At 45.0% G+C, this 12,692-nt stretch overlaps 1 protein-coding gene across 1 annotated transcript in view; it reads right to left on the bottom strand.

The window, feature by feature from the left end:
• Positions 1-12,692, bottom strand: part of GALNT17 (polypeptide N-acetylgalactosaminyltransferase 17) — a 188,897-nt gene that overhangs the window by 7,841 nt on the left and 168,364 nt on the right. The window contains exons 7-9 of the mRNA XM_048967090.1: positions 6,489-6,674; positions 3,371-3,508; positions 2,115-2,210 (exon numbers count right to left, since the gene is read on the bottom strand). Coding sequence (XP_048823047.1) covers positions 2,115-2,210; positions 3,371-3,508; positions 6,489-6,674 — 420 coding nt within the window. The remainder of the gene's footprint in view (positions 1-2,114; positions 2,211-3,370; positions 3,509-6,488; positions 6,675-12,692) is intronic.

The following is a 12,692-nucleotide window of genomic DNA, read 5'->3' as shown; positions in this document are numbered from 1 at the left end:
TGGGAGAAAATTATCTAGGCAGTGTTTTATTATGCAAATACCTGCAGGCATTTCATGGGGGTGGTCTCGATTATATAATATTGAACGTCTTAATGAATGCAAATGCAGTACTGAACTTTCTTTTGCAATGTGATGAGGAAGTTTCTCTCTCCCAGCCCACATAGAGACCACATTAGAGGCACTGGGTGGGCTTATGAAGCTCTTGGGAGCTGTTTTCCACTGGCGGTGAGCATTTCTATGTAATATATGCATTTCTGGGACAAGCTGAAGCTCTGACGCAGTATTATTTCATGGCGTAGCATATCTGTCAAACAGCTTCACTAGATCCAGGTTATGCAAAGGTGGGCTTTCCCTAGAAAGCTCAAAGACAGGCTGTTCTCCAGCAAATAAATACAGATCTCTGCCTATGCCCTCCATATACCAGCTCAGCATCCTAGCACAACTGGATGGGTTTGTCTCCCCTAACCTTATCCAAATCAGCAGTGAGCTTCCTGTGTCAGACTCGTCCTCTTGGATATGAAGAGCAGTTAACAGGACTTATCCCTCCATGCCAGGTGTCATGGGGCTGCTCCTGTGGAACATCTCACCTTCTTTTGAGAGAGCACAGATAAATGTCTTCAGACCAGACACTCAGCAATCTGACAGCAGTGAAGGTATGGTTTTGCCCAAGTTTCTAAGTAGATTAGTGGATGAAATTCCTTCAGTAGAAAGGTGGTTGATGGCAATGGCAGCAGGGAAATGTTTCTTAGTTTGGTGGTGCCACAGACTTGCCAAAAGAGAAAAAGCAGTGGAAGAAACAGCCATGCTTCAGGGGAGCTTGTCTCATTCCAGAACTTATTACCTCCAAATCCTGCATCTTGGCTACATTTCCAGGATAGATGGCCACAGCATTTACATGGGAAATGGACACAAAAGCAGGAGGTTCAAGTCAGACAAACAGCATACCCTGGTGATGAACAACCAGGGTCTCAACGGATAGAGCTGAAGTGCCAGTAGAGCAATTGCTGCTAAACTGGGGCTTTAGGGAGGCTAGGCATGATTTTGGCAACGAAGGAAAACCCAAAAAACACATCATAAATAAAAAAAACCCACCACCACCACCACGTGAATGGTAAGACAGTTACTCCACCTCCAGACCTAAGAGGAAACTTGTTATATTTTCTCCTTCAAGACTGGATGGGAGAGCATCATTGAGATCTGCATGCTGAGATGATGGCTATTGGGCACACAGAAAGAAAAACAGGAAGGAAATCACACAATTTAGGCAAAATACTGAAGTGAGGATATGGGACAAGAGGAAGAACAGATGAGAAAAAATTAAGTTAACCTGGAGCCTGCAGATCCTGGGAGTCCAGCTCAGAATCTGCTGCTGGCTTTACAGACACCAGCAGCAACAGAGCGAGCACTGCCCCTGTTTTTTTTCCAACCCTGCTGCTACTGAGCCACTAGCATTCCTCTGCTGCTTGCTTTTCCAAACACTATCAAAGATGAAACTGCATGAAAGGCCAAACAAATTCATCATCTCTAACTCTGAGTATTTGACACCTCCAATGATCCTCCAAAAGACCGAGTGTGAACCTTGTAATGATGAATTTTGATCCAGAATGAGCTTGAAATTAGGATAAGAAGCTTCTGATTTGCTCCTAAAACTTTGGAGAGGCAAAGGAAGTGCTGGAAAACTAACACTGTGTAAAGCCCAGCCCTGCTGAAATGGCTGATTATCATCCCATCAAAAAGCAGTGTTTGTTTTCTTATCCCAACTGGTTCGTTTCTACTCCGTCACGTAAGAGAGAAAGAAAAAGTCTTAAAATGCTCTTGCTGTGTGTGTTCTGCTCTGCTCATTGGCCATTTGCTTTCAGAATTATTTACCCTTGCCTGGAAGATGTTTTCAAATTACGCTTTTACTCGCAGCTCTGCCGCAATTATGGTAATCCAGAAAATAGCTCTCAGAGTAGTTGGGAAACCACATCTTTTATGTGATTCTTTTTTTTTTTTTTAAAAAACAAAAAGTCAGGCCTTGTACACTTCAGAGTGAAGCCAACAGACGTGTTGCACATCCAGGCTCCATCCTCCATCCCTCCAGCACCTGCTCCCAGCACACGTGGGCTCCTCACCTGTGGTCCCCAGCCATGGCACGGGTACAATATTGCTGTGTGGTTCTCCTGCGGGCCCTGGTCAAGGCAGACATCTTTTGCCTTGTTGTTTCGAAGCTGTAAGAAATAAAGAGAGCGTGGTTAAGCAGCCCTGCACCTTCAGACATCAGCAGGGGACTGGTATGCAGCCATGTCTCTGGCCATGGAAAGAACATGTGGTATTATATATCAGTGGGCATAATCAGGCAGAGGAAAGTTTACTGTGCCATATGTTTTCTTTAAACATGGGCCTAACGATGACTATTTTTACATCATAATCACCAGTCAAAGGAGCCAGCTTCCCTGAACAGTGTTTTTATTTGGTCACATGTGGTAGCAGCAAATGTATTTTTAGACTGCTTTCATATTGCCAGGAGCCTCAAATCAATGTGGAATCATTTCTATTTCATCAGAATCCCAAACTGTTAAACAAGGAAAATGATGTTCAGATAGCACAAGGAAATCCTATGACCTGTCACAGGGATGCAGGAGGAGACACAGAGCTGGTGGCTTAAAAGACCCCCATTGGAGAGTGCTGGACTCCTGCTACAAGCCAGGTCTGTGAAAGCAGAGATCCTCCCTCCAGTTTCATCAGATAGGTCAAGTAAAATGAAATACTGCCTTTAAAATATTGCTTGTTTGGGGGCAGCTGCCCTGAAGCTATTAAGTAAATCCAATAAGGAAACTTCCTTAAAATTGATGCCCATCTGGGGTGCTCAGGATGTATTTCGAGGAGCCTTCTTGAACTGCCACCGTTCTGTGAGACCAACTGCAACAAAATACTGTTAGTTGCCTGTTTTTATATTCCTAGTACTGTCTCAAAGCCAAGAGAGATTGAATTAAGTCTCCTTGCTTTATCTCAGCCTTAAGCTGTTGTGACAATGTATTATATCCTACAGAGACCATGTAAGAAATTAGGCTGAGGTTAAGTCAAAGGGTTTTATAAAATGACTACATGTTTGCTGCATAATCCACGCACTCGATAGGCAACACACACAGTTTTGTGTCAACTCAGTAAATAATGTATTAAAATATTTTACCGTATGCAGTCTCCAAGATTAGAAACAGATCCCAACACAGGTTTTCACAACTGTGAGCAGGTTTATAAACATTTACACAACTGCAGGGGAACAGTAAGGTCTGATTCACATTCAACTCCTTTGAGGCTACTTCTCATCAGAGCTTCACCAACTGTAAACACTTCCTGTCTCATCTAAGGATGTATCAGCTTTAATTACCTCGCCATACGCAACGGTGTTGTTGTATCTTCTCATTTCTGGATAAACATGGTCCAGATACCACTGGAAGTTTTTACACTTCAAGCTCTTCCTTAAGGCTTTTCTCTCGGAGACATCCCCAATGTCAATACCTGGATTCTGAAATACAACAGACACAGCACATCACTGAAAAAAAAAAAAGAGAAAACAAGTGCATTCCACTGATTTCACTGTTTGTTCTAATCCACTTGGAAACTGCCAAAGGTTCAGTAACTTCACACAGAAGCTGTGCCAGGAAATTTTGGCAGGTGTGTTCAAGGCTGAAATCATCAGCAGAGAAGTCTGACTTGGGACAGAGGCTTCACAGCCACAGCAAAGGAGGCACTCACTTCTCTGACAGGGTTTGAAGGCGCTCTCGCATTGGCCACCAGACGCACTTTGGTCCTGGGAGGAAATATGAGAAGCGCAACGTGGTGCTGACAAAGCTTCCCATTAATCCCTTCTGCCTTTGGATCAGTCTGAAAGCGATGGAGTTTATCAAAAGGCACAACGCCAAGCTATTTTTAAGAGATCTCACCTACCACTTAGGTACTGACAGTGGATTTCCAGAAGAGCTTAACAGCAAATGTACATCAGGGTTAAAAGATGGCTGCATGCTCAATCCTGGGAAAGCAAAGCCCTGTCTGCACCAGGCACCAAAACCCTCACCCTCACATGATCTTTGAAGTTCCTTCCAACCCAAGCCATCCTATGATTCTATGGAGACTCTTCCAGGAGGTACCTCAGAGGACAGGATGGTTAGAAAAATATAAAATAAAGAATTTTTATTTTTCCAAAGGAAAAGATCTATGATTCAAATAGAAGAGAAGCAGATAGCTGAGGACAAAGGATAAAAACCACAGGAGAACAGAAGATGAACCTTAAAAAAAAAAAAAAAAAAAAATCCTTTTTTGACAATTTGGACAAATACATGTTGAAAGAGTCTCCCTCGAGGAACACCACTGCTCATACTGATCTAAAAGCACACAGAGCTGCAGCACCTGTCCCAGGGGGAATAAACTCACAGCAGCTGAAGAGAGCAGCCCCTCTTTAACCTTTTATTTCACTACAGCATTTGGGGAACTAATGCAGCAACCAGGTGAAGAAAATCAAAGGCACAAAGCAGCCACTTCTCCTTCCTGCAAGTGTCTGGGTTTCTACTCTATTTTAGCTCCTGCTCTTTTCTCTTCCAGTGATCATTAACTACAGCTGGGAAAGCAATTTTCCATTACAATACTTGTAATGATCTCCTAATGAATTATTCACTCTGCTTTAGAGAAGACACCATTTTAATCTGTGACTGGTAGCTCACAGGTGAAATAAAGATGATTCAGTAGGTAGGACAGGCTGAGATCTGAATGGGTGAGCCTGGAATATTCGGCACCTGGTGTTGTATTAAGGGATGGTCAGGTGGGTTAGGAAAAGCTTCTGCACCAGAAGGTAGTGGGCACCTGAGCTACCAGAGCTCAGGAAGCATTTGGACAATGCTCTCAGACAAATGGTTTGGATTTTGGGAAGGGGGTCCTGTGTGGAGCCAGCAGCTGGACTTGATGGGTCCTTTCCAATTTGGGATATGCTGTGACACACTGTCACTATGCTGCCTTTTCAGAGATGCATGGGACCTGTGCCCTCCTGCCACATGCTGGGTAAGCCACATCACCTTCCATCCCTACTCATTTATTTCCTAACAAAAAAGACACAACACAGGGCTCCCCACCACTCCCACAAGGGCAGACCAGCAGCATGGGCAGTTACCAACCTTTCCCAGTTACCAGTTATTCTCAGATGCAGTACAAAGATGTGACTACTAGGGCTCCAAATGCCAGGAAATCTCTCCAGATGTAACCTTTCCTCCAGCAGCAGCAGCTCCTGCTAATGCCTTTCAAAATGCCCTGAAGCACTGTGCTGCCAGAAGGCATGCTGCTGCAGCATGGAGCGTGAACCTGGAGCAACTCTTAGCTGGGGCAGGATCTGTAAGGAGTCCTTATTTTCATCACCAAAAGGATGGCTCTATATTTACTTTGTTATTACATGGGGTCTTGGGCTTTGTGATTTAGACTTCACCTGCACAAAGACCAGAGATCAACAGCAGCTGTGGATGTGTACAAAGTCCCCCTGCAGTTTATAGATCTTTGTGCAGAAGTGTAGGGAATCACCTACAGAGGTGTAGGATCTGTGCCCTGAGCATCCCACAGCTTCCTAAAGACACACCATCCTGCAACAAGGCAGGATTTACATGAAAAATAATATCAGATCTGGGAAAACCTGAACAATTCTGTATGGAAATAAATAATAACCATCAGAGTTACACAGTGTTCTTGGAGCACAAACATGGTGCTGCTGGGAGGGCATCTCCCCTTTGTGAGCCACAGCCTCTGATCCTTTACCACAGTTCCTAAGCACTGATGGCTTTATCCTTCCCAGTGCTGAGTTTGCCTGCACACGACATGGACCTGTGCAAACTGCAGGGCAAGCCCCAGTGCCATTATTAATTACCTCTGAAAGGAGGCTGCAGAGAGGTGGGGGTCGGCCTTTTCTCCCAGGTAACAGTGATAGGATAAGAGGTGATGGCTTTAAGTTGTACCAGGAAAGGTTCAGGTTGGATATAAGGAAAAATTTCTTCTACAAAAGGAGTGGTGGGGTCACCAACCCTGGAGGTGTTCCAGAACTGTGGGGATGTGGCACTGAGGGACGTGGGCAGTGGGCATAGTGGGATAGGATGGGGTTGGTGATCACAGAGGTCTTTTCCAACCTTAATGATACTCTGATTTTATGGTTCTACGACTCCATTTGAGGAACAGCGTAATGACATAAACTCATGCTGTTTAAACACTCAGTGGGGAGATAAACATTACGCTGCAGGTTTAATATTGAGAGGCTAAAATGAAAACACCGGATGGCAACTATAAGAATTCCCTTAAATTCTGCAGGTGCTGCAGCACCTCCATCAAAGCCGAAATAGCCCTGATGGCTTCCGTGGCTGAAGGGTGGGACGGAGGGTATTTAAGGCTCTTCTTCCCTTGGGAGCACCAAATCCTCTACAATTCAGCATTTTAACCCAGTGAAGCAAAAACTCAGGAGCAGGGCACAACGGCCATACCTCCAGAGGCAAGTTCCACGCGATGTACACATGGGACTTGTAGTCATCCATCCACACCTCGGCCACTCGCAGGGCGTTACGCTTGGTGTAGAAACCAATGTTGTTGTTGTAGGGCTTCTTCTTGCGTTCGATGTGGGCCACCCTGGAGCAGGGCAGGACTTCCATGCTGCCACCACACAGCCACACCTGCAATGAAACCAGGCAGAACTCCCATCAGCAAAGGGTCTGTGAGCAAATTCAAGAGAAAGAAGGCTTTGTGGTTTCTGTAGCACACGGTATCTCATCATCTAGCTGCAAACAGAAACCCGTGGTCATGTTTGACCAGCTTGACCACTCTGCTCAGCACCGAGCCAGAGGGAGAAGTTAACCTGTGCCCACAGCAAAATGCACTCTGCATTTGGTGGGATGACAACTACACCATCCCACCATCAGCACCCTGTGGTATTACTGCGTTGCAGGATGGGGTGCTGAGTTTGCAGAGCTGCTTCTACTAAATAAAAAGGATTAGTGCCTGGAATAACTGAAACAATCGCAAGAGCTCCTTCTGCAGAAGGGATGACTCAGAGAAACATATGGCAGGGACAGATTTCTCCCACTTGAAAACATTTGTTCATTATTTTTCTTTCACATGCTGTTTAAAATTCCCTTAAATCACAGTTTACAAGTTAATAAAATATTTGGAGAGCTTCTTTTTCTCAGACACAAAGGGAATGTGCAGAATGACTCGCCATACCTGAGTTCTTCCCTGTTTGCCTTCACCAAGAACTTATTTATCTTAAATATAAAAAATCCATGGCAAGGACACCAGGCTCTGGGCAATCATTATTAACACATATGCCAGGCAGGCCTAATAATCCCAGTTTCACCTATTCTGCAGTCTGCTTTGCATTATCCTTTTGCACAGTTGTTGTAACACCCAGTGTTTCTGGGATCTCGTCCAGGCTCACCACCTTTAATCCCATCTGCGTTCCCTAAATGTTATCAACCTGCTCTCTCAGCACCACGAGGAGACTCCAAGCCCCCAATGCCTTACCAAAAACCAACCAAACTCACCCCATTTATCTCACAGGGATCAATAAAGGAGCCCAGGGTGAGCAACACCACGCAGGCATTTGGGCCACAGCTAGCTAAGGATAAGATATGTTATACCCAAACCCCAAACATTTGCATCTTCCTGTGCTAATAACATCCAAACGACACAAAGGAGATATTAACAAAATCACGTTAGAAAAGGTGAATTAGTTCACTGCTCCGTCAGCTGCCCTTCGGAATGATGAAATGGCAATAGTTCAACTGTTTGGAGCTGCCACTTCTGGGGAACCCCACATCTCCCCCAGTGCTGTGGAGCAGTGTGTGAGACTTTATCCTGATCCGAGATCAAAAGAATCATTCTCAAAACTTTTAAGCCATCACGTAGTTAAATTGCCATCTTCCACCAAGCTTGCTTCAGGTAGTAAGAATGTAATTTTGTCTTTTGAGTTTTGTTTTAATAATTCACATGGTTTTATGCTAGACAGCTCCTCATACGTTGGAAATATCTGTACAAATGATCTTGAAATGCATATATTGTAATAAACAGAGCGCTGGAAACGGCAGTGACTATCTATGTATCCACAAGCCAGAGAGATCAATAAAACCCTAATTCTAAAAAGGCACTTCTTTGGGAAAGAAAAACAAAACAGATGCGTCTATCATCTCGTAAGTAAATCCACACTGTCATTACAGAGACAAAAATCGAACAGCTTCTACAACATTTCTGCTGGCAACAACAGGAACAAAGAGAACGTGGGGCTGTTACACAGGGAGGGGCTGTGCCACTTCAGTACTGCCATCCCCACTGAGCAGGGAGAAGCCGTGGGCCCAGATGCCGCTTGTTCCCAGCGGCAGCGACTTCTTGAGCCTGCTGGCATGCAGGTGAGCAGGTCCTCAGATGCTCAGACCCCCAGATTCCTTTCCGTTGTCAACAACTCCTTTGGGAACCTTCATTACTGCCCCTTTGAGCAACCTGCTGTTGCACCGAAGGTACGTAAGGAATAAGGAGACACTGAGAAGTAGGCTTTTCTTATTCATAGCAAATGAACCCCCCGTCCCTTTGGGTACTCTATCTGCTTCAACTCACAGCTTTAAATGGGCAATCAGTCCAGCATGGTTTTTTTTTCCTGCCAGTTCCTTCAGGAATTGTCCATGTTTCTTAGCAGAAGTGTAATGAAGAGAAGCAGAATATCGAGACCGATGAAGAAACAAGTTCTTGTAAATTAATTCATGTTTAGCCTCTTTAATTTGGCAGAATCTTTCACACTGCTTGCTACAATGGAACAAATAACCATTACACCCATTCATAAAACATGCATGGAGAGCGTGTAAAGACAACGTTTGAAGACTCGAGATGGAATGTGTAATAGAGCAGGCTAAATATGAGGAACAAGTCACAAGTTTCCCCTTGTTTTCTGACATTCAAATTTCACCATGACTATTAGCTTGCCATTCATCCACCCGTAAAGAGAGGCTGAATTAAAAATAGAACATTCCCCTCCAGTAAATGACAGTGACTCAGTGACTGCTCCTCCACCCGTCTACACAAACGTACAGAATGATGCCTGGGGTGGTAAAAAAAAACACTTAATACTAAATTCTAGTAAAGCACTTCCAGAGAAAGAAAGAGAAAACAAACCCATCGCCAGGAGAGCTTTGGTGTGTTTTCAATCACTGAGGCTGGAAAAGAGCTCTAAGATCATCCAGTCCACCCATCCATCTACCACCAATATCTCCCACTGATCTGCGTCCCGAAATGCCACATCCCTACGGTTCTGGGACACCTCCAGCGATGGTGACCACACCACCTCCTTGGGCAGCCTGCTCCAGTGTCTCACCACTTTTTGGGGGAAGTTTTTCTTAATATCCAACCTCAACCTCCCCTCGTGCAACTTGAGGCCATCTCATTTTGTCCTTGGCGAGAGGAATGCAACTGTTGTCCGTTGTCTGACTGTCGTCCTTCGCAAAAGATGACTCTTGTAAGAATTCAACATGGAAAACCAGCAATTCTCAAGCAATGAAATTTTTGAATGCAGCTGAAACAGCATCAGCCATCTTCTTTCTACAAGTGTTTGCCCACGTGGGAGGCAGCCCTTGGTTAGTGCAAAATCCCATCGCCTTGCTCTAGGGATGGAGTGACCCAGTTTTGCTCTCCCATCACCCTCAGGGAGCAGGAAGGTGTCACAGATGTGTGAAAGCATCGACAAAACAGCACGATGCTGACCTGCACTGGGACAGTGCAAAGGGGGAACAAATTTGGCGTGGTGCAATGCAGCAGTAGAGCTTCTAGGGAGGTGCAGGGTCTTCTCTTGTGCATGAGCATGCAAATACATTACAATATTCAAGGTAAGGCATTCCCCCCACCTCCCAGGCAAGGCACCAGCATCTGCCCTGCCACCAGCCTGCAGGTCTTATGCAAAATCAGAGCTGTTTTCACACTGCTCACGTGGAGCATTTTAATGTGTCTCCATTCCTAATGATGGCTGGGATGTCAGTAGGCGCAGTGCTTGGGGGAATGGCAAGAAGCACATGTCCTCCACTGCTACTGCCCTGCTGGTTAGAGAGGGAGGATGGGCAAGAGTGTGCAAAGTGCAGCATGCAGACAGCCCTCTGTGCTGGTAATAGAGACAGCAAGAAAACCCCCATTTCACTTGACCACCTCACTGCAGTGATCACAGAAACAATTTTCCAAGGGGTATGCAGTTAGGAACAATTACTGTCCACGATCCCCTTTGCCCTCCAAAATTCACTGCAACCATCAATTTGCTTTGCTCCTGCCTGCCAAAAGCAGCAATTACCCTCCAAGAGCATTATTTAAGAAACAAAAGGACTTCTGACAATCTGCCTGCCATCACTGGAGCCAGCCAGGTAGAAAAGGGAGCCCCAAAGGAGCTGTGCCTGCAGGAATCATAGCGTCATAGAATCACTAAGGTTGGAAAAGACCTCATCTAGTCCAACCACAAAGGAGGGTACTGAGAACCTGTCCTGTGCTACACCAGCCTCAGGGCATTGCCTGTCCTCCCCTGCAGGCTCAAGAATTATCACGTCTCGAGGTTTGCTAGAAGGTTCTGATGCTAGAATGGGACCAAACCCAATTTAATGCATAGTAAGAAAAGGTTGGTACTGCCCCGAAACAGCACCTTCTCCTCTCTTACCATTTGCATCCACGTGAGAAAAAACATCCCATTGCTTGGGCACTGCCTTACATAATGCTGTGTGTCCCCCTCACCCGCGGGACATCATTAATAATCATCATAATAAAAAGTCAGAAGGGATAGCAGCTATCTGGGGTCCTGAACGTGGCATTCTAGCTGCAGCTCTCCAAGACTTCCATAATGCACACTGACAGCTCCCATTACAGGATCCTGGCTTTCCTTGCTTATAACTTTGGCAAATTTTAAGTATTCAGACTGAAATATATCCTAGAACAGCTCGAGCCTGCCTGTAGTTAATGCAAAGAGACATCATGTCTAATGGTGTCAGGGTGAGTCTGCAAGGTAAACTTCTAATCTCCGAATGTATTGTGACAGAAGGATGCAGGGAAAAATGCTACTAACTTTCATTACACAAACTCCAGTCTTTTCCAGCTGATAAGTTCATTTCTAAGGTGATTAGCAAAACTGTACCTTAATTAGCAACAGATTTCCCATTTAACAGTTTTGCCTTATCTTCACCCCCCTCCTTTCTTTTAAAAGCAAATTCTTTAGTTGAGGGAAAAACACAATTACCCAGGGCAGCTAAAATAATAAGAACACATCAGAACAAAGACCTAAATAATAAAACTGAGAAACAGCAAAAAATTTAATAATAATAATAAAAAAAAGATGGCAAAGAAATACTAATTTCTGCACAAGCTCCCTTCTATAGCTCTGAGATACGGCCTCTCTCTCCAAATTATTCCTTTTGTCAAAGGAAGCAACACTTTCCCCAACACATTTCTTGCTACATGGCTGAGGCATGTAGCCTCAGTTTGTCCTTTGTGTTCCCATTTTGGCTCCTATGCCCTTATGCCAACATGACAGCGCTGCAGAGGAAGGGTCGGTAATGAGATGAAGAAGAACCCTTGCACCCAAAGTTGCAAGACTCTCATAAGCAGCAAGCTGGGTTATGCTTTATATACGTAAATGTCTATCTATAGGTTATATGCCATATCATTGCTGATGTGCTGCTGTGAACACCACTATCTAATTGTAAGAATCACAGCAGGAACTGGAGAAGAAATGTTCAGTTAAATAACTTGAAAATGAGTTAAGAAGTCAATGGGGGGGGAAAGGGAGAGGGAAATAAAATAATGTTTTCTTTCTATGGCAGAAGAATGCAGCATTCACAATCTCTGCAGGTGCACACAAGCACTCCTTGAAAAGGGGTTGCTGTCTTTTAGTTCTTTTAGGCTGGGCATGTGGATTTTCACAGATCCCATTGGAGGAGAGGATTTACCTAACAGCAGTGAACTTTCATGGGCACTGTGCTGCAGCCATCCAGCAAAGGTGCAGTGTTGTACCTACAGACCAACAACCACTCGCTGCCTTTGGAAAAATGTGAGCCATGTGAGCTGGGACTGATGGATCGTAGAATCATAGAATGGCCTGGGTTGAAAAGAACCACAGTGCTCATCCAGTTCCAACCCCCTGCTGTGTGCAGGTCGCCAACCAGCAGACCAGGCTGCCCAGAGCCACATCCAGCCTGGCCTTGAATGCCTGTAGGGATGGGGCATCCACAGCCTCCTTGGGCAGCCTGTTCCAGTGCCTCACCACCCTCTGGGTGAAAAACTTCCTCCTAAGGAATCCTCTTGAATGTCATGACTTTGGACAGGTTCCTGTCTTTGCTGTACCAGACCCGGACTAGAAATATCCACATTATCTTGTGTCCAAACTCCCCAGCTTTTCTGCTGAGACCACTAAATGCATTCCTGCTATCACGGCCATTTAGAAATGCCAAATAGAAGCAGAACCCAGGTGCCAAATTCACTCCGCAAATCCTAACCTACAGCAACACGATGTAACAGTGACGGATTCCATCCTCTTAGCTCTGCGTGGAACATAAACAGTTTAACATTTGACATATTGGAGATGCTAGAATAAAGCAAGCTTCACGTCAACGCGAAGCAGAGATTTCTCTGTGCTGCCACAGTTCAAGGAGAATGAGACATCCACACTGTAATTGTGTTTGCTC

Source organism: Lagopus muta, chromosome 20, assembly GCF_023343835.1.
Source record: "Lagopus muta isolate bLagMut1 chromosome 20, bLagMut1 primary, whole genome shotgun sequence".
Taxonomy (NCBI): Eukaryota; Metazoa; Chordata; class Aves; order Galliformes; family Phasianidae; genus Lagopus; species Lagopus muta.
The sequence above is the reverse complement of the archived record's forward strand: the minus strand, read 5'-3'. Positions and strand labels throughout refer to the sequence as shown.